This window comes from Myxine glutinosa, chromosome 3 (assembly GCF_964187855.1).
Source record: "Myxine glutinosa chromosome 3, kmMyxGlut1.1, whole genome shotgun sequence".
Taxonomy (NCBI): Eukaryota; Metazoa; Chordata; class Myxini; order Myxiniformes; family Myxinidae; genus Myxine; species Myxine glutinosa.
This window is the reverse complement of record NC_136263.1, coordinates 141,023,311-141,045,939: the sequence shown is the minus strand read 5'-3', so window position 1 is coordinate 141,045,939 and position 22,629 is coordinate 141,023,311. Positions and strand designations below refer to the sequence as shown.

The window sequence follows — 22,629 nt, the reverse complement described above, 5'->3', positions numbered from 1 at the left end:
GTGGTGACATCATTCCACGCACCAAGTGGGCGGTGGCCACGCCCGAGGGGTAGGCGTGGCCTCATGATATACACCGGGCGACCAGCCCGGAGGAGTTCAGTGTTACAGTGTAGTCTTACAATAAAGACGTTTATATGTTACCGCTTGTCCGCTTCCTCCTTGCTCACAAGCAGCGCGCGTAACGCCGCGCTTTACTGGTGACCCTCGACGTTGGATCTGCCGTAGCGATCCTTCCGAACACGACGCCATTGCAATGGCCAACGACAAGGCAATGGCGATTAAACTTCCCGAATTTTGGGAGGCCCAGGCCGAAGTCTGGTTCGTTCAAGCCGAAGCCCAATTTCAGCTTCGGCGCCTCACCAACGACGACCTGCGCTACTGCCATGTCGTCGCCTCCCTCGGGCCCGGCACGGCCGCTCGAGTTGTGTCCGTCCTTCGCCACCCACCGGACGGCCACAAGTACGAGGCACTCAAGCGGCTACTCCTAGCCACGTTCGGCCTCACGGACGACGCACGGGCCGATCGCCTCCTGGATCTCCCCGAGCTCGGTGAGACGCGCCCGTCGGTCCGAATGGACCATATGCTGTCACTGTTGGGCGACGAAGCCCCCGGTTCGCTATTCCGGGCGCTTTTCCGTCGCCAACTTCCAGCGCAGGTTCGCCTCGCGTTGGCCGGGACCGGGCTAACGGAACCCCGAGCATTGGCGGCCGAGGCGGACAAGTACTTCGCCGCTTCGGACACGCGGGCGAGCGTTGGCGTGGCCGTCACGGCCTTCGACGCTGATGTTCCACAGCATCATCTTCTACAGCACGCTGATGTTCCACAGCATCATCTTCTACAGCACGCTGATGTTCCACAGCATCATCTTCTACAGCACGCTGATGTTCCACAGCATCATCTTCTACAGCACGCTGTGGTTCAGCAGCATGCTGATACGCACCTCGTGAACGCCGCCACGCCCCGCCCACCGCCGCGGCGAAAACCGCCACCGCGGGGAAACCCGTCGACTCCACCGGCCTGGCGGAGCCAGCCGCGCTCCTCCAGCTCCACCACCTGGTGCTGGTTCCACGCCAAGTTCGGCCACGAAGCTCGGCGGTGTCATCCGCCGTGCTCCTTCAACGGGTCGGGAAACGCCCGGGCCGGCGCTCAATTGTGGCGATGAGCGCCGGCCGTTCGAGCAGCCTGCTGTTCATAACGGACACCTTCTCCGGGCGCCGTTACCTGTGCGACACGGGAGCACAGGTGAGTGTCATTCCCGCCGGCACGTCAGACAAGCACGCCGCGGGTGGGGGCCCCGCGCTGCTTGCCGCGAACGGGACGCCCATCCGTACGTACGGAAAACGCTGCCTCTCTCTGCGGTTTGGAGGGCAGGTTTTCCGATGGACGTTCGTCACCGCCGACGTGCCCATGGCACTGCTTGGCGCGGACTTCCTGTGCGCTAATGGGCTCCTGGTCGACGTCAAGCGCAGACGGCTTGTCCAGGCCGAGACGTTCAGCTCGCTCGCATATGCGTTGCCCAGCTCAACGAGCGGCTTGCCAAGCGGCTTGCCGAACGATTCGGTTCCGGCCACGTTGGTCTGTACGCTTCCGGCAGCGGACGCATTCACCCGCCTCCTCGCCGGCTTCCCGGCCCTCACGCGGCCCACCTTCTCGGCGGGGGCCGTCAAGCACGGGGTGGCCCATCACATCCCCACCGTCGGGCCACCGGTCTACGCCTGGGCACGCCGCCTCGAGCCGATGAAGCTGGCGGTGGCAAAAGCGGAGTTCGCTACCCTGGAGCGACTCGGCATCGTTCGGCGCTCAGAGAGCGCTTGGGCGTCGCCGCTGCACATCGTGCCGAAGCCCGGCGGGGGATGGCGACCGTGCGGGGACTATCACCGTCTCAATGACGCCACGACTCCCGACCGCTACCCCGTCCCCCACATTCAGGACTTTTCCGCCCGTTTGGCGGGCAGGTCCTTCTTCTCGAAGGTGGACCTCATACGCGGCTACCATCAGGTCCCCGTCAGGCCGGAGGACGTCCCGAAGACGGCGGTCATCACGCCATTCGGACTCTTCGAGTTCCTGCGCATGCCCTTCGGTCTGAAGAATGCGGCTCAGGCGTTCCAGCGACTGATGGACAGCGTCCTGCGCGACTTGGATTTTGTCTACGTCTACCTGGACGATATCCTCGTCGCCAGCGCGTCCCGCGAAGAGCACCTACGCCACCTCCGCACGCTCTTCGAACGCCTGGGCCAGCATGGCCTGATTGTGAACCCCGCAAAGTGCCGGTTCGGCGCCGCCACAATCGATTTTCTGGGGCACCGTGTCACCAGGCACGGAGCCGTCCCCCTGCCGGCCAAGGTGGAGGCGGTGAAGGGGTTTCCGCGCCCCCGCACGATCAGAGGGCTGCAGGAGTTCCTGGGCATGGTGAACTTTTACCATCGGTTCCTGCCCCGTATCGCCCAGCTCCTGCGCCCCCTGCACGAAGCTCTCCGAGGTAAGCCGGGCAAAGGCGACGTTACCTGGACCGAGCAGATGGACACGGCGTTCACGGGCGCGAAGCTCGCCTTGGCTAACGCCACCATGCTCGCGCACCCGGCGCCCGATGCACCGATCGCCCTCACCACCGATGCCTCGGACTACGCGGTGGGCGCGGTGCACGAGCAATGGGTGCGTGGAGCTTGGCAACCGCTGGCGTTCTTTAGCCGGCAGCTTCGCCCGCCCGAACGCCGTTACAGTACCTTCGACCGCGAGTTGCTCGGACTTCACTTGGCGGTCAGGCACTTCCGCCATCTGCTCGAGGGCCGGGCGTTCACTGCCTTCGTCGACCACAAGCCGCTGATCTTCGCGATGGGCAAGGTCACCGAGCCGTGGTCGGCCCGGCAGCAGCGTCACCTCTCGGCCGTGTCCGAGTACACGACGGACATCCAGCACGTCGCGGGGAAGGACAACCCGGTTGCGGATTGCCTTTCCCGGGCCGTCGCCCACGCAGTCCACCTCGGCATCGACTATGCCCGGATGGCAGCGGACCAGGCCGCTGGCCCCGACGTCCAGGCCTTGCGGACCGCCGTCACGGGCCTCCGCGTCACCGAGTTGCCGTTCGACGGCGCGGGCGCGGCCCTCTTGTGCGACGTCTCCCTCGGGCGTCCTCGCCCCATTGTGCCCGCGGGCTGGCAGCGCCAGGTGTTTGACGCCATCCACGGCCTGTCCCACCCGGGCGCGAGGGCCTCCCAAAGGCTGATCGCCGACAAGTTCGTCTGGCATGGCCTCCGGAAGGCCGTCCGCGGCTGGGCCAGGACATGCCTCGCGTGCCAGCGCGCCAAGGTGCACCGGCACACCCAGGCCCCGTTGGCCCCGTTCACGGTGCCGGAACGCCGGTTTGACCACGTCCACGTGGACCTGGTGGGACCTCTGCCCCCCTCGCGGGGTTTCACCCACGTCCTCACCATGGTGGACCGCACCACCCGGTGGCCGGAGGCCGTGCCCTTGGCGTCGACAACGGCGGCCGATGTCGCGCAGGCTTTCATCGCCACCTGGGTCGCCCGGTTCGGCGCCCCCTCAGACATCTCATCCGACCGCGGCCCCCAGTTCACCTCGGAGCTCTGGGGGGCGGTTGCGCAGGGGCTCGGGGTCCGGCTGCACCGAACCACGGCCTACCACCCCCAGGCTAACGGCCTGTGTGAGCGATTTCACCGCTCATTGAAGGCCGCGCTCCGGGCCACCCTCCGCGACGGCGGCTGGGTCGACAGGCTCCCCTGGGTCCTGCTGGGCCTCCGGACGGCGCCCAAGGAGGACCTGCGCGCATCCGCGGCGGAGTTGGTCTTCGGGCAACCGCTGCGGGTGCCGGGCGAGTTCCTCCCCGACTCCACGGCACCATGGTCCGCGGCACAGCAGCGCTCCGCTCTGCAAGAGACCGCCCAGAGGTTCGCCCCGGTGCCAACGGCATGCCACGGGCACCCACCGACGCACGTCGCCCCGGAGCTTCGCACGGCGGAGTACGTCTTCGTCCGCCACGATGCCCATCGGACACCACTGCGGCCCCCGTACGACGGGCCTTTCCGCGTGCTGGAGACCGGGGCGAAGCACTTCACCCTGGACATCGGCGGTACTCCTGACCGCGTTTCGGTAGACCGCCTCAAGCCGGCCCACCTCGATGTGGACCATCCACCGCCAGTGGCCCGACCCCCACGTCGGGGCCGCCCTCCTGCGGGCAGACCCCCGGCACCGCCCAGCCCCGCCGCCACGGCGCCCCCCGGTCCTGCACCCATCCCAGGGGCAGCCAGGGGCATCCCACCTGGTATCCCTGCACCCCGGACGCCGCCGATCGCCAGGGGGCGCTTCGGCCGGGTCATTCGACTGCCCCACAAACTGGCCCTCCAGGTGCGCGGGAATTCTGGGGGGGCGCGTGTGGCGGACACAAAAGCCCACTGGCGTGGTGACATCATTCCACGCACCAAGTGGGCGGTGGCCACGCCCGAGGGGTAGGCGTGGCCTCATGATATACACCGGGCGACCAGCCCGGAGGAGTTCAGTGTTACAGTGTAGTCTTACAATAAAGACGTTTATATGTTACCGCTTGTCCGCTTCCTCCTTGCTCACAAGCAGCGCGCGTAACGCCGCGCTTTATATATACTAGGGCATGCCCGTACTATATATATATCTAAAATTATATCCCCCCCCCTCTATTTACATGAAATGGTTTGGTCCATTCGCAAAGCCAAAGCGAACGGCTTGCGAGTACGGTGACAATCCGCCCCCTCTATTTACATGAAATGGTTTGGTCCAAAGCGAACGGCTTGCGAGTACGGTGACAATCCCCCCCCTCTATTTACATGAAATGGTTTGGTCCAAAGCGAACGGCTTGCGAGTACGGTGACAATCCCCCCCCCCCCTCTATTTACATGAAATGGTTTGGTCCAAAGCGAACGGCTTGCGGAGTTTGGTAAAGAAATCGCCATAGCTCGGTAACTACTTCTCCGATTAATATGAAACCTTGAAAAGGCACATCCTCGGGTCCCCAGCAATATACCTGGCAAGTTTCAAGTATATCGGACCCGTGGTTGTCGAGAAACAGCGGTCACAGACAAACAAACAAACATACACACAGAGATTAGTGGAATTATAGATACTAGGGCATGCCCGTACTATATATAAGCTAGGACGTGCCCGTACGTGGGTGCCCGTTCCTTGCCCAAAAAAAAAAAAAAAAAAAAATTTGTGTAGGGGTGTGTGTGTGTAAACATCCTAGGGCGTGCCCGTACGTGGGTGCAAAAAAACATGCGTGCAAACAACAACAACAAAAAAAAACTTTGAAACCACGTGGCAGTAACGACCACAGAACCCCCCCCCCCCTCTATTTACATGAATGGTTTGGTCCATTCGCAACGACCACAGAACCCCCCCCTCTATTTACATGCAATGGTTTGGTCCAAAGCGAACGGTTTGGTCCATTCGATGTGATTCGATGATTCGATGTGAATGGTTTGGTCCATTCGCAACGACCACAGAACCCCCCCCTCTATTTACATGAATGGTTTGGTCCATTCGCAAAGCCAAAGCGAACGACCACAGAACCCCCCCCCTCTATTTACATGAATGGTTTGGTCCATTCGCAAGCCAAAGCGAACGACCACAGAACCCCCCCCCCTCTATTTACATGAATGGTTTGGTCCATTCGCAACGCCAAAGCGAACGGCGAACGGCAAAATCGCCATAGCTCGGTAAGTACTTGTCCGATTAATTTAAAACCTTGAAAAGGCACATCCTCGGGTCCCCAGCAATATACCTGCAAGTTTCAAGTATATCGGACCCGTGGTTGTCGAGGAAACAGCGGTCACAGACAAACACACAGACAGACACACACACACACAGAGATTACTGGAATTATAGATAGATATATATATATATATATATATATATATATATATATATATATATATATATATATATATATATATATATATATAGAGGTGTCGCAGGTTGTGAATACGGTGTGGTCATTCTTGTTATTGTAAAAAATATATCAAGCTCGCAAATGAAAAGCAAATACATAGATTTTGGATCGCGATCGCTCGTCTTAATACCACTTTGGAAGCTTCGTTGAACCATGACGGAATAGTTCGCTGTTGATTCCTTACTCTTATGAGGGAAGAGTTTCTAATGTTCCCTTGATATGTTTTGCCAATACATTAATTAAAATACAACTAACGCATTGATAGCGGACACAAATCTGATTTGTTATTACCTTTTGATTTAAAATGTAGATGTACGAGTCTACGACTACGAGACATTAGGGAACTCGGAAGAGATTGTGCGGGAAGACGAATTGTGTGGCTTGCAGTGGGTTGTGGGAAACAAAATAACACAACATCAAGGTACATTGTGGAAAATGCGAAGCTTGTGCAAATCGTTTTGGGGAGAGAGTGTGTTTGGTTGATTTAAGATTTAAGTGGAGTTCACAGGGCAGGTTAGTGTTACATGGTTAAATTGAGTGGATAGCACGATAAACCCAATAATTCGTTTTAAAAATAACATGACGTTTGTGCGTGTAACAATATATATATGTATTAATTCAAGGTGGGTAATTACGTTGTTGCAGGTCCGAGATATGTCGGAGTCTGGACACAGCCAGTCGACCATGTACGCGGGGAGAAAGAGGAGAAGACGCAGAGAGCACGAGGGTTCGGCGAGTGGTGGAGGAGGAGGAGGAGGGAGTCGCGAGCGGGAGCGCAAGGTACCATTCTGATTGTGTGCCTGCGCCCGCTCCCTCTCTCCCTGTGTCCGCAGCCTCTCTCCCTCACCTTGTGTCCGCAGCCTCTCTCCATCACCCTCACCCTGTGCCCGCAGCCTCTCTTTCTTCCTCACCCTGTGTCCGCATCCTCTCCCACTCTCCCTGTGTCCGCAGCCTCTCCCCCTCTCCCTGTGTCCGCAGCCTCTCCCCCTCTCCCTGTGTCCGCAGCCTCTCCCCCTCTCCCTGTGTCCGCAGCCTCTCCCCTCTCCCTGTGTCCGCAGCCTCTCTCCCTCTCCCTGTATCCGCAGCCTCTCTCCCTGTCCCTGTGTCCGCAGCCTCTCTCCCTGTCCCTGTGTCCGCAGCCTCTCTCCCTGTCCCTGTGTCCGCAGCCTCTCTCCCTCTCCATGTGTCCGCAGCCTCTCTCCCTCTCCCTGTGTCCACAGCCTCTCTCCCTCTCCCTGTGTCCGCAGCCTCTCTCCCTCTCCCTGTGTCCGCAGCCTCTCTCCCTCTCCCTGTGTCCGCAGCCTCTCTTCCTCTCCCTGTGTCCGCAACCTCTCTCCCTCTCCCTGTGTCCGCAGCCTCTCTCCCTCTCCCTGTGTCCACAGCCTCTCTCCCTCTCCCTGTGTCTGCAGCCTCTCTCTCTCTCCCTGTCCCTGTGTCCGCAGCCTCTCTCCCTGTCCCTGTGTCCACAGCCTCTCTCCCTGTCCCTGTGTCCGCAGCCTCTCTCCCTGTCCCTGTGTCCGCAGCCTCTCTCCCTCTCCATGTGTCCGCAGACTCTCTCCATCTCCCCGTGTCCGCAGACTCTCTCCCTCTCCCCGTGTCTGCAGCCTCTCTCCCTCTCCCCGTGTCCGCAGCCTCTCTCCCTCTCCCTGTGTCCGCAGCCTCTCTCCCTCTCCCTGTGTCCGCAGCCTCTCTCCCTCTCCCTGTGTCCGCAGCCTCTCTCCCTCTCCCTGTGTCCGCAGCCTCTCTCCCTCTCCCTGTGTCCGCAGCCTCTCTCCCTCTCCCTGTGTCCGCAGCCTCTCTCCCCACGCCAGCGCCCGCAGCCTCCCTGCGCCAGCGCCCGCAGCCTCCCTGCACCAGCGCCCGCTGTCTCCCTGTGCCAGCGCCCGCTGTCTCCCTGCGCCTGCACCCGCTGTCTCCCTGCGCCTGCACCCGCTTTGTCCCTGCGCGTCTTGTTCTTGTCACTTACCCAACCCATCCACCAAGTTTTTTTCACAAATTATCCACAAATTTTTAAAATATCATGCTATATATTGTTTTTGCCTCTATATCCCAATGGTGAAGAATCACTTTTCAAAATAAAAACAAATTCGTATCCGGATAATAATCTTCACCACAATTGAATCAATTCTTTCTTGCTGCACACAACCTATCCACGAAGTTTCATCTAAATCCATCCACAACTTTTAGAAATATCATGCTATATATCATATTTTGCCCTATCTCCCAATGGTGACGAGTCATTTAAATAATTATCAGATCCAGATCTTCACCAAAATCTAACCATGTTGTCCATGTCATATACCCAACCTTGTTTACAGACAAACAAACAGACAGGGTGAAAACATAACCTCCATCCACCTTCGGTAGTGGAGGTAAAAATACTCAACCCAAACAAAGCCAATGGAAATCTGACGCCAAAGCCAATGGAGCAGCAGAGGCCTACAGGCCTGATGTCTAAGGCCCACCAGAAAACCAAGATGGCGGCTATATTATTTTGTCTGGGTGCCATGGTGGGTGGAGTCCAGCAACAAATCTTGTTGGGGTCCGGCAGCTGTCCGACCAATTAAAAATGTTTGACTGTCCAATCTGACATTAAAAAAAGCACCCAACAAGAACGAGCACAACAGCAACAACAACCAAGTGGAGCTCTTGTAGACTTGCAACAAGTTTCAGGTAAAACCGGCCAGGCCAGTCTTGTTAGAATTTGCCAAATCTAATCGAGTTTGTCTGTCGTCCATGCATTCCTCCTCAGTGTTACGGAGTCCTATACAATCTCCTGGTCTCGGTAACCTCCGAACCCCGAGAGGAGCCCCGGCAGAAAGAATATGTTACCCTGTGTTGAAAATCAATAGTGAAACCACACCAATGATTATAAATGAACAAAATTGTATGAGAAATCACACACAGGAATAACGGTATAACAGATGGCCATTAAGAGTGCACTCTATATATATCTTATATAAAGTCAGGTAACTCACTGCGCTGCCAGCGAGTGAAAGAACACTCCTCAATGTCTCTATATCTTTTCCCAAGGCGAATGTGATTCGCTCCATCGGTCGATAGAACGAAATCCGGTCGAAGCCCGAATCTCGCTCTCCAGTCGATATCCGAAGCGCGTACAGTTGGCCTTGGAGATCGCCCCGCCAAACTGTACAAGGGCGCCCTCCAGAGGCGCACCTTCACTGCTCACTCAGCAACCCGCAACGTAATTGGAGACGAAGCGGTCGCACACACACATCCCCGACAGACGGTAGGATGTTGGTGTGAAGATGACGTGAGGCAAAACCTTCGTTGGTATCCGAAGCGCGGGGTTCAAAATGGCCGACGGCTCCTGTTGAGCCGATGCGACGAGGCGAGGATTCGTCGGAATCACAGCGCCCAAATCTGACTACGCAAATTTCTCCCCCTCCAGCGATACTTCCTATCGCCGGATGTCCTTTCAAGGAACTCAAAATTCCCTCGTGACTGTCGGTAGACCTTGCTCGTTACGGAGCGCTGACGTCATGCGTCTTCTCCGACTTTGCTCGCGCCGCTTCCTCCTCTTCACCTCCTTTTTCTTCCGGTTCGGTTTCCTGTATCATTTTACGTTAACCTTTTAAACTTTAGATAGCTGTTCCTGAGTAATAAACCTTTTGAGAATAATAATAATACATAATATCAGAAACATGTCAAGTGGGTGAAAACCACAACAGCGGAAGTGACGAATCCGTAGCACTTCCCCCCCTCAAGAAAGAATGTTTGAACACAGCGAAAACTTTCTTTGCATGCAAACTCTTTGAACAAACAAAATAAACTCACAACCCAAATCACCAATTCCTGTGAGCAACAATTATCACATCTAAAAAAAAAAGCAACAAAATTTCGCACAACCCACAGAGATTTCCAAAGTTAATTCACTCTGGACAAAGCATCAGCAACGACATTGTCCCTGCCCTTTACATGTTCAATTTCCCAGTAGGACTCCTGCAAAGCCAAACTCCATCTCATCCCCCTCTGATTTAACTTTTCGTTTCTTTTGAATGAAGGCTAAGGGGTAGTCATCAAAATCCCAAGACAAGCAAAACTACAACACTTTTCCCGGGAGGCCGAGCTGAAAGCCAGCCAGGTTCCATGGTGGTTGGGTGGTGAGGCCTGGAAGTATTCACGACATGGACGCCTTTAGGAACATGGAGTTCACGGTTAGTCCATGCAGGAAAGTTCACTACATGGATGCCTTTAGGAACGTGGCGTTCACGGTTATTCCATGTAGGAATCTTGGCTCGGCGGCTCCGCAGCATTTAGTGCTTCAACTTTTCCGAACTTTCATAATAATTACGGTGGGACCGCTTGTCACTGTAGTCACATGAATAGCGGTCTCCTTCTCGGCCACTACTCTGACAATCCTTCCTTCGGGAGCTGCCGTAACTCCTGTAGCTTCCATAATAATATCGAATGCGGCCACCACCAAAACTACAACTCCGTTGTCCTCTTCTGTAGCCCCCACGACACCAATGAAATGCCTTCCCTACTGTTATGGTCCGACCCTCCAGCTCCTTGCTATTCAGATCCTTTTCTGCATCTCTGGCATCCTTTGAGTTTTCAAACGTGACAAAGCCAAACCCTCTTGACTTTTGTGTCTCCCTGTCTTTTATCAGCAGCACTTCCAAAAGCAGTCTAAATTTGCTGAAGGCAGACTCCAGAACATCTTCCTTTGTTTTAAAGTTCAGTCCACCCACAAATAACTTGCTAAATTTGTCGCCATCCCTAACTGGGGTGGTGTTATTTTCCCTACTGGGCTTTTTAACAACCATCGGGTTACCATAAACTTGACCACCGGCCAAATCGTTCCCGATAACAACAGATACTCCCTCCACAGGAAGAGTGGCTTGTAAACCTACGGTGACCGGTCCTGACACCACATCGGACTCCAAATGGATGGCATGAAGTGGAGCTCTAACACAGCCACCAATCCCCTGTAAACGAACACTATCACCAGTTGCCGTCTCTTCTGACAATGGCAAGATGCCTTCAAGCATTAAAGATTGATGTGCTCCGGTGTCCCTCAATACCCTAACAGGTCTCCGGTTAGTCGAGGCTCCATCCAGTGACACAAACCCCTCTGAAATAAATGGTTGGTAACCCTTTTGAGGGCGATTACTCACATTTGCCATTGCATTCGGAGTGGTACTAGTCGAACTCCACTCCTGATTTTCCTTTCCCAGAGCATAACAGTGGGACATCAAATGTCCAGGTTTATGGCAAAAAGCGCAAGTAGGCCTGGAGGAGAACCTCGTGGTTTGTCTCGAGCCCCCCGGAGGGTAAGTCTGCCTTGGAACTGCTGTCTTCGGATTCCGAGAAGTCGTGGTATCAAAGTGGTCCTCATATTCATCTTGAGGCCGCCCCCAGGAATTTTTGTTCTCCGCCCCTGATGTACCATAGCTCCCCTGGCTAGGTCTAGGACACATGATGTACCTCGTGGACACACTCTTGGAATTCCTCCACCAGGATCAATTGTCGCAGTAGTTCGAAGTCTTTCCCAACTCTTTTTGAATCACACCACCTATCAAACATGGTTTCTTGCATCCTGGCAAACCACATGGGTCTCACTCTCACTCTTCCTGGCATTCCGGATTTTTTGCCGGTAAGCTTCAGGGACCAATTCATAGGCTTTGAGAATGGTTTTCTTCACTATCTCATAATCAGCACATTGGTCAATCGGTGAAGCCGAATAAATATCTTGAGCTTTACCCACCAGAACACTTTGCACTAACATGGTCCAGGACTCCTCCGGCCATTTTAGCATTCGAACCACTTTCTCAAAGTGTAAAAAAAACTTGGCTACCTCCTTTTCATTGAAGAGTGGAACCATCCTAACATGTCTGCCAACATCCCATGTGTTCTGACTAGGTGTCGAACCAGTCAGCATGGATGGTACCTCTCCCCGTTCTCTCATTAACTCCAGCTCCTTGACTTTAATTTCCTGCTGACGCGCCAATTCAGGGTCCTTTAACTCCCTTCCGGCCTTTCTCTCCTCTGCTTCGAGTTCTCTTGCAGCTCTCCTTTCCTCTGCTTTTTTGTCTTCTAACCTTTCTTGGAGTTCTCTTTCAACTCTCCTTTCCTCTGCTTTTTTCTCTTCTAACCTTTCCTGGAGTTCTCTTTCCTGTACTTTTAACCTTTCCTGGAGTTATCTTTCCACTCTCCTTTCCTCTGCTTTGTCTCTTCTAACCTTTCCTGGCTCTTCAATTGCATCTCCGTTTTTTGGAGCTCCACACTTTCTTGTTCTTCTGGTAACCAATCCAAGGCTCCCTCTCTCCATGTTCCTCGTTCCACCATAGAATCTATCACCACTGTCTGCATCTCTTTTCTTCATTTTAGCTCGGACCTCCAAGCTAAAATGTTTGCCCAATATCAAGAGTTCCAATTTTAGTCACGCTCGGAACTGTGCCTCACTAGGGGTCGCTGCAAACTTCTCTGCGTCAAACTCCATGGTGACTATCCGTTAGCACCTGTTAACCTTCACACAATAAATTTTTAAAAAATAAATTTTTTTTTTTTTTTTGGTTTTTGGAAAAATTCGTGAATGTTGGAAAAAATTCCAAATTTGGAAAATTTGGGAATGCTAGGGAATTCTATCCCTGACTAAATTTAGGGAATTTTATATCCCGGACGAAGACCCAATTGTCAATTGGAGTCAATTGGACGAGCCCCCAATTTCTGTTACGGAGTCCTCTACAATCTCCTGGTCTCGGTAACCTCCGAACCCCGAGAGGAGCCCCGGCAGAAAGAATATGTTACTCTGTGTTGAAAATCGATAGTGAAACCACACCAATGATTATAAATGAACAAAATTGTATTAGAAATCACACACAGGAATAACGGTATAACAGATGGCCATTAACAGTGCACTCTATACATACAGTCACGTGAAAAAGTAAGTACACCCAATGTAAAGTTTTGACTTTTTCAACATATTTCAACATACAGCTATTTGATCTTCATCTATCTATAATTCCAGTAATCTCTGTACGTTTGTACGTTTGTACGTTTGTCTGTGACCGCTGTTTCTCGACAACCACGGGTCCGATATACTTTTAACTTGCCAGGTATATTGCTGGGGACCCGAGGATGTGCCTTTTCAAGGTTTCATATTAATCGGACAATTACTTACCGAGCTATGTCCAAAAAACGATTCAACCAATCAGAGAGCAGCGAACTATCGCGTGTGCCGAACGTGGCGGACACACTCTGCCTCGGATGGCACATTTGAGAGCGTATTCATTTATTTCACGTTTGCAAACTATGTTGGCGTTAAACTATGTTTTAAAACTAATAAAAACGAATTTGCGATTCATTCGCTTTCCTGCGCGTTTGTGCACGCGATGGCGATTTCTTTACCAAACTCCGGAAGCCGTTCGCTTTGGACCAAACCATTTCATGTAAATAGAGGGGGGGGGATATAATTTTAGATATAGATATAGTACGGGCAATGCCCTAGTTTCAACAATATTGATAGATAAAGGTGATATAATATAACAAATATCATGAAACATTTACATTTTATAGTCCATTGTATAATTTAAATAAACTTAAATGCAAATTTTGCATGTGGAAAAAGTAAGTACACCCTTGGCTCTAATAGGTGGTATTGCCCCCTTTGGCAGAAACAACCTCAAGTAGGCTTCTTATAACTGTCTACGAGTCTCTGACACCGACTGGGAGAAATTTTTGCCCACTCCTCCATGCAGAATTCTTTCAGCTGTGCGATGTTTAAGGGGTTTCTTGCATGCACAGCTCGTTTCAAATCCCCCCACAACATCTCGATGGGATTTAGATCCGGGCTTTGACTTGGCCATTCCAGAACCCTCCATTTCTTTGTTTTCAGCCATTCCTTGGTGGATTTACTGGTATGTTTAGGGTCATTGTCATGTTGCAAGGTACACCTTCGGTTGAGCTTCAACTTTCTGACAGATGGCCTCACATTATCTTCAAGCACCCTCTGGTACAATCAGGAATTCATAGTGGATTCTATGATGGTGAGCTGCCCAGGCCCTGATGCAGCAAAGCTGCCCCAAACCATAATATTTCCACCACCATGCTTTACAGTTGGTATCAGGTTCTTGTGGTCAAATGCTGTCTTTGGTTTTCGCCAAACATGTCTTCTGGTACTGTGGCCAAATAGCTCTACCTTTGACTCATCTGTTCAGAGCACTTTGTTCCAGAAGTGCTGGTCTTTGCCTTGTTCATTGGCAAACTTTAGTCTTGCCGTGATGTTCTTTCTGGACAGGAAAGGTTTCCTCCTGGCACACCTCCCATGTAGATCAAATTTGTGCAGCCTCTTTCTAATGGTAGACTCGTGCACTTTGACATCAACAGTGGCAAGGGCTACCTGTAGGGCCCCTGATGACATTCTGGGGTTCTTAGAGACTTCTTTCAGCATCTTGCAGTCTGCTATCGGGCTGAACTTGCTGGGGCGGCCTGGCCTGAACAAGTTGGCAGTTGTTTGGAATCTTCTCCACTTGTAGATGATCTTCCGGACAGTCGAATGATTGATTTCAAATTGTTTGGAGATCTTTTAAAATCCCTTCCCAGACTCGTAGGCATCTACAACCTTCTTTCTGAAGGCCTCAGAGAGCTCTTTTGATCTAGGCATGGTGACGCCACACACTTCAACAACAAAGAGCAAACCAAACTAAATGTCTGAGGTTTAAATTAGACAGGTTCCTCCAAGATCCTCTCTACCGATGTTCTAATCATTTGCACCTGAGCTGGTGCACCTGATTCTAATTTTAGGTATTTGAAGTAGTGATAAATGTAGGGGTGTACTTACTTTTTCCACATGCGAAATTTGCATTTATGGTTATTTAAATTATACAATGGACTACAAAATGTAAATGTTCATGATATTTATATCTGGTTATATTATATCTGCCTTGATATTTATATCTGGTTAAATTTGTTATATTATATCACCTTTATCTATCAATATTGTTGAAATGAAGATCAAATAGCTATATGTTGAAATATGTTGAAAAAGTCAAAACTTTACATGGGGTGTACTTACCTTTTCACATGACTGTATCTTATATAAAGTCAGGTAACTCACTGCGCTGCCAGCGAGTGAAAGGACACTCCTGAATGTCTCTATATCTTTTCCCAAGGCGAATGTGATTCGCTCCAGCAGTCGATAGAACGAAATCCGGTCGAAACCCGAATCTCGCTCTCCAGTCGATATCCGAAGTGCTTACAGTTGGCCTTGGAGATCGCCACGCCAAACTGTACAAGAGCGCCCTCCAGAGGCGCACCTTCACCGCTCACTCAGCAACCCGCAACGTAATTGGAGACGAAGCGGTCGCACACACACATCCCCGACAGATGGTAGGATGTTGGTGTGAAGATGACGCGAGGCAAAACCTTCGTTGGTATCCGAAGCGTTGGGTTCAAAATAGCCGATGGCTCCTGCTTGAGCCGATGCGACGAGGCGAGGATTCGTCGGAATCACAGCGCCCAAATCTGACCACGCATATTTCTCCCCCTCCAGCGATACTTCCTATCGCCGGATGTCCTTTCAAGGAACTCAAAATTCCCTCGCGACTGTCTGTAGACCTTGCTCGTTACGGAGCGCTGACGTCATGCCTCTGCTCTGACTTTGCGCGCGCCGCTTCCTCCTCTTCACCTCCTTTTTCTTCCGGTTCGGTTTCCTGTATCATTTTACGTTAACCTTTTTAACTTTAGATAGCTGTTCCTGAGTAATAAACCTTTTGAGAATAATAATAATACATAATATCAGAAACATGTTAAGTGGGTGAAAACCACAACAGCGGAAGTGACGAATCCGTAACATCAGCCATATCGGAATACAAAAACAACAACAGGCATTTTAAGGCCATTTTGCCTGCAAGAGCGGGGGTTAGCCTTGCGGTCCCCATGACAATGTGCTCCATTTTGCCCTATTTTCTGCATCTCCCCTTGTTAACCCCCTTGCCCGCATTTCTTCTTCGACCATCTTTAGCCAAGTCTTTCTTGGTCTTCCCCGTCCTCTACTTCCTTCTACATTCATTTCCATCACTCTTATCAACCAGTCACTTTCATCCTTCCTCAACACATGACCAAACCATCTCAACCTGTTTCTCTTCACAGCATCCATCACAGGCTCTATTCCCATCATCTTTAGCAATTCATCATTTGTCTTCCTCTCTCTCAACGATACTCCACACATCCACCGAACCATTCGCATTTCCACCCTTTCCAGCCTTCGTTGCTGCTCTACGTTCATTACCTCTTGTGCAGGTAGGTAGACCTGCTGGTAGAGCCACACGACCCAGCCCCAAAATTGTGCGAGGGCACAGTATTGAAAAATTGGGGGAGTGAGACCCCAAATTTGAGAGGCACCACAGTATGGTCAATGGGAATTGGTTTTTAGAACCGCATAGTTTAAAGATGCCAATTGGCAGGGCAAGACCCCGGGTAGTGTAAAGAGAGTTAATGTTATTCGAAGGATAGTTCGGAATTCGGAAATCTCTTCGCACCATCCACATCCACTCACCGAGGTGACAGGACTCCACACCAGATTTTGCAAATGTTTGGAATGAAAGACCCATCATGACGTGGGTGAGACATATCGGAATCATCCTCACATTTTTCTTGTGAAGGAAGTCGGTGATTTTGCACCACGCTGCCATTATTCCTACCCAAAATTGAACGCTGCCATGATTCCTACCCAAAATTGAACTGCGATTGTGTGTGATAATTTGGCGCTTGAAGAGGTAGAGACCGCTTCTTATTTTCCATATATGTGCTTCCATTAATTTGATGATATGTATTTGAAATCAAAACTTCCCTTTAAAAAATGCATTTTTTTACAAGCAGATACTTAGGGGGAGCTTTCAAATTTGGAATTGATTCATTATTTTATCATTAAAGGTAACACTCTCATTTAAGATATTCTTTTCTACACTAAATAAGGATTATAAATATTGTGTGGCCTATCAATGGTGTCACCCAAAAATACACTATTTTCACGATATATTTTTGGCTGATCCCGTCGATATCTGCGACTGTCAACCCACTCAGTTTAGTGGAACATATTTAAAGTCAAAACAAAAACCAGTATTTAAATTCTGTTGGTGAGCGGAGCCGGAAGGTTAATGCTCTGTTAACGCCTGAAACATCAGAAAAGCTTGGTTAATATCAGACACCTCAGTTTCTCGTTGCTTTCCCTGTCAGTTACTCGACAGTGAACCACCTTTGGAAGCGTTTTTTCTCTGCAGAGCAGGGGTTGGCCTTTTTCGGGCACCTTGGTCCCCTTTTTGAAGCAATGTTTTATGGGCGGATCCCCTTCCTGCCGCCAACCCTGTTAGTCGCCTCTTGCGGCACACAGGGAATTACCAGTGAACTGGTACTCAATTTGCCGACCTCGGAAGGATGACAGGCTGAGTCAACCCCCCTGGTGTTAATTCAGCGATCGACCGGGATTCAAACCCAGGGTCCTCGGATCCCAAGCCGGCACCCTAACCGCTAAGCCAACACCAGGCCTAACTTACCCTACAATGATAAACTTTTTATATCCATTGTTCATCCTGTGTGCCAATGAAGAATGATACTAGTCTTCCCAAGTGAGTCAAGTTTATCATGCCACTGTTAAAACTAAACCATCGTGATTTTATTTTGGATTGCTCTGTTAATGCTCAGAGTGTTGTTATTCCAGTTGTGCACCAAGGTTGATTGATTTAAACGTCTTTTTTTTATTGATGCAATGCAATATTTTGATCACGTGATGAAGTATTTTGTGATAGCTTGCTGAAATGTTTTTTTATCCAGTTGTGGAATGCCAGTCCTCAGGAACAGATGCTCCAGGTAAAATCCTCTAATGTACATTTGTAACTATGGTTCAGCACTGGTCATCCTTTCTGCATTCCATTAAACGATCTATATCTGTTTGTTTTTTTTCCACCACCTCGTGTATACGTGTTTGTGTGTGTGCATGTACAGAAAATGAGCAGGGATAAACTGATATCTGCGAGAAGGTGTGCAAATGTCTGTAGATTCTTTGATTTGATGGCAATTAATAGTGGATTTGCATTTTATAGGCTTTATGATGTCATTTATCCAAAAGATCTGGAATTTAAACCACCACGTATTTTTGAGGTCAACATACACTACCGGTCAAAAGTTTTAGAACACCTCAATTTTTCCAGTTTTTATTGAAATTTACGCAGTTTAATGTCTCCATGTACTCTGAAATTAAGCAAAGAACAAATAAACAATTGGAGATAAAAAAGAAATCATAGAATCATTTTGTTTAACAAAATTTAATTTAATTTTTTTGACTCGGCAAAGTAGCCAACTTTTGCAGATATAACCGCCGAACACACTCGTGGCATTCTTTCTACAATGGAAATCAAATATTGTTCGGAAAGTTCTTCCCAACACTGTTGCAGAAGTTCCCACAAATGTGTTGCACTTGTAGGTTGCTTTGCTTTCACCCTTCTGTCCAGTTCATCCCAAACCAGCTCGATGGGGTTTAAGTCTGGAGACTGTGCTGGCCATTCCATGATTTGAAGCAGAAGTCTTGTTCTTTTCCTCGAAGGTAGTTTTGACATAGCCTGGAGGTGTGTTTAGGGTCATTATCTTGCTGTAGGATGAACCCCTGACCAACTAGGCGTATACCAGAGGGTATTGCATGGCGCTGCAAAATGCTGTGGTAGCCCTTTTGGTTCAGGGTGACAGTCACTCTGTGCAAGTCGCCGACTCTGGATCCAGCAAAAGAACCCCAGACCATCACGCTTCCTCCTCCATGTTTGACAGTTGGTGTCACACACTGAGGAACAATCCTTTCGCCTACTCGATGGCGTACAAAAACCCTGCGTGATGAACCAAAGATTTCAAATTTTGATTCATCAGTCCATAAGACCTTCTTCCAGTCTTCAGTAGTTCACTGGCGGTGCTTCATGACCCAGCCAAGCCTCTTTTTCTATTTTGCCATCTTAACAATGGCTTTCTTACTGCCACTCGACCTGTCAAACCTGCAGCTCGAAGTCTCCTCTTCACAGTTGAAACTGAGACTTGCTGACTTCGACCAGTGTCAAGCTGTGCTTGAAGCTGTTGTCCTCTGAGCCGCCTATCACGCAAGCTGTTGACTCTCAGAAACTTGTCTTCTGATTCTGTTGTGGCTTTGCGTCTGCCAGGCCTCTTCCTGTCAGAGTTTCCTCCACTTTCCAATATACTACTTCCTGCAGTGCAATATTGTTCAAATAATGCTTTGGAGGGTGTAACAACCGTCTGTTCCAATACTGCTTTTATACAGACAGGGGGTTTGTAATCAAGTAATCAGCAGAGGTTGGGACACCTGCAGGAATTGTTTGCATCAACTTTCAAGGCTTAATTTACTTACAACTTTTTTTTTAACCTCGAGCTGTTCACTGTTAAGGGAGGCATTAAAAGAGAGGCTGAGTAGAGTAGAGGATGATGTGGTTGAGCTTGAAAGTGGTTGGATGTCAATGAAAGATAGTCTGTTGGGAGCCGTTGGTGAGGTATGTGGATGGACAAAAGGACCACCGAGGCACTCGGAAACATGGTGTTGGGATGATGAACTTGGAAAGAGGATTGACGAGAAGAGGAAGAAGTTCAAGGAGTGGCAGAAGGCGAAGGGTACGGGAGCAGAAAAAGCAGAGCATTAAAGTTATAAGGCAGCCAAGAAGGCTGCAAAGAAAGAGGTAGCAAAGGCGCAGGAGGCATGGAGGAAAATGTTCGGAGAACGCTTGGATTTGGAAGAGGGTCAGAGAGCAGGATTCAGGATTGCAAAGCAGATAGCGAAAGAGAGGTGTGATGTGATGGGGTGAGTTGCTTGAAGGATGAAGTGGGACAAATCGTTGTGGACCCAGATCGAATTAAAGGAAGATGGAAAAGATATATGGAAATGCTGTTGAATACAGAGAATGAATGGGATGGCAACATAGAGAGTAACCCAGTTTTAGGACCGGCAGAGAAGATAACTGAGCAGGAAGTTGAGGAAGCGATAAAAGCAATAAAGAGGAGAAAAGCGGGAGGGCCGACGGGAGTTGTGGGAGATATGTTGAAGGCAGCAGGAAGTTGGGGTGTGAAGAGAATGACAGAGATCTGTAATCTGGTGGTGAAAGAAGGCCGCATTCCAGTGGATTGGGAACTGAGTACCCTCGTCCCTCTATACAAGGGGAAAGGTGACCCTCTGGAGTGTGGCTCATACCGAGCGATAAAGTTATTGGAGCATGGAATGAAGGTATTGGAAAGGGTGTTGGAGAGGAGGATAAGGAAGAAGGTGAAGATCGACGAAATGCAGTTTGAATTTATGCCAGGAAGAGGAACGACAGACGCGCTCTTTATTGTGAGGCAGTTGCAGGAGAAGTAAATGGAGAAGAGGAAGAAGTTGTTTCTTGGGTTTGTTGATCTGGAGGAAGCATTCGATAGGGTTCCACGCGAAGTATTGACATGGGCATTGAGGAAGTTAGTAGTGGAGGAATGGTTGATCAGAGTAGTGATGACTATGTACAAAAGAGCGCGCACAGCTGTAAGGACGAAGGACGGGAACAGTGGTGAGTTTGAGGTGAACGTGGGAGTGCATCAGGGGTCGGTACTAAGTCCACTACTATTTGTAGCTGTGATGGAGGTGCTGGCTCAGAACGTAAAGGAGGGTTTACCGTGGGAGTTGTTGTATGCAGATGATCTGGTGTTGATTGCGGAAAGTATGGATGGACTGAAGGAAAAGATGAACAAGTGGAAGGAATGTCTGGAGACAAAAGGTCTAAAGGTGAATATCGGAAAGACGAAGACGAAGATGAAGGTGATGGCAAGTGGTAAACCATGTGGTGTGGTGGAAAGAACTGGGAAGTGGCCAAGTGTTCTGTGCAGGAAGGGTGTCGGAGTGAACTCCATTCAATGTACAATGTGCGCTGAGTAGGTTCATCAAAAATGTAGTGGTCTGAGAGGGTCATTAACCAGTGTGACAGCTACATTCAAATGTAAGGTGTGCCCAGAGGGAGCTGCAGATGGAGGAAATGTTGAGTTGGATCTTGGAGACGGCGTGAAGCTGGAAGGTGTGAAAACATTTTGCTACCTCGGAGACATGCTGAATGGAGAAGGTGGATCAGACTCGGCAATGGTTGCTGGAGTGAGATGTGCATGGAAGAAGTTTCGGGAACTGAGTGGCGTGTTGATGAGGAGGGGAGTGTCATTGAAGCTGAAGGGAAAGGTGTATGCTGCATGTGTGAGAAGTGTTGTGATTTATGGGAGCGAGACATGGGTAATGAACGTAGAGCAGCAACGAAGGCTGGAAAGTGTGGAAATGTGAATGGTTCGGTGGATGTGTGGAGTATCGTTGAGAGAGAGGAAGACAAATGATGAATTGCGAAAGATGATGGGAATAGAGCCTGTGATTGATGCTGTGAAGAGGAACAGGTTGAGATGGTTTGGTCATGTGTTGAGGAAGGATGAAAGTGACTGGTTGAGAAGAGTGATGGAAATGAATGTAGAAGGAAGTAGAGGATGGGGAAGACCGAGAAAGACTTGGCTAAAGATGGTGGAAGAAGAAATGCGGGCAAGGGGGTTAACAAGGAGAGATGCAGAAAATAGGGCAAAATGGAGAAGATTGTCATGGGGATCACAAGGCTAACCCCGCTCCAGCAGGGAAAATGGCCTTAAAATGCATGTTGTTGTTGTTGTTGTTGTTGTTGTTGTTGAGCCGTTCACTGCTTACCTTTGTACCATTTCAGGTTATTCACTGGACAGTAAACTGCATAAATATCAATAAAAACTGGAAAAATTGAGGTGTTCTAAAACTTTTGACCGGTGGTGTAGGCCAAAAGGTCAACATTGGCCAAATTTCTAAAATCCTCAATTTTCATCTGATTGACTTGAAATTTAAAGAGGATTTGCATACCAGGTCACTGAATTCAACCATCAATTTATTTTTGAGGTCATCATAGGCCAACAACTTATTTTATGGACTTCGCAAGTCTCATGCTATGCACGACTTATTTTTTTGTTGCTTGATCCCACAAAGGATTTTCCTATCACACGAACCCGGGTTACACTCCCCCTAAAATAGATTAATTAATTATGTAAAATGATTAAAAATCACGGGACAACCTGGGTTACCGTGTGGTGGATCACTTGTGAAAATCAAAGATTTTTCAAGTATATTGGTTGGTCTTGTGCGTTATTCTGTCCGTTTGTCTGTCTGTCTGTATTTTAGTCGCCTGCAGGAATTTTTTTTTTTGCAAGTACAGTATGTTGATCACTCAACAAGCATGTTGACTTGCATACTTTCCAAGTATGTTGTGTGTGTTTGTGTGTTTGTCTGTCCGCTCACTAGAACCTGCCTGCAGGTCACAATTTTAAACCGATCTTCATAAAACATTCTTTACATGGTAGAGTTCGTCGTCTGAATAAATTCTATATATTTTTGAGGTTAAAAGGTCAAAAGGTCAACATAGGCCAAAGGTCAACCACTGTTTTACAAATTCCAAAAATTCGAAATTTTAATCCGATCGACTTGAAATTTGAATAGGACTTTCATATTGGTTAACTGAATTCAACCAACAACTATTTTTCATACCAACATACGTCATAAGGTCAACATAGGTCAAAGGTCAACCACTTCTTTCAAAAAATTTAAATCCTCAATTTTCATCCAATTGATTTGAAATTGTAATAGGATTTTCATATCATGTCAGCCAACTGAA

General features: G+C 49.6%; 1 protein-coding gene across 2 annotated transcripts in view; it reads left to right on the top strand.

Moving 5' to 3' along the window:
• Nucleotides 1-6,224: 6,224 nt before the first annotated feature.
• SMG9 (SMG9 nonsense mediated mRNA decay factor) overlaps nucleotides 6,225-22,629 on the top strand; it is a 105,648-nt gene continuing 89,243 nt past the window's right edge. Inside the window, exons 1-3 of one of the 2 annotated variants that reach the window (XM_068110009.2) lie at nucleotides 6,225-6,356; nucleotides 6,581-6,715; nucleotides 17,732-17,767. In XM_068110009.2, the coding sequence (XP_067966110.1) occupies nucleotides 6,590-6,715; nucleotides 17,732-17,767 (162 nt within the window). In that variant the 5' untranslated portion in view covers nucleotides 6,225-6,356; nucleotides 6,581-6,589. Of the gene's footprint in view, nucleotides 6,449-6,580; nucleotides 6,716-17,731; nucleotides 17,768-22,629 lie in introns of both variants that reach the window. The other variant, XM_068110010.2, reaches the window with a different exon arrangement.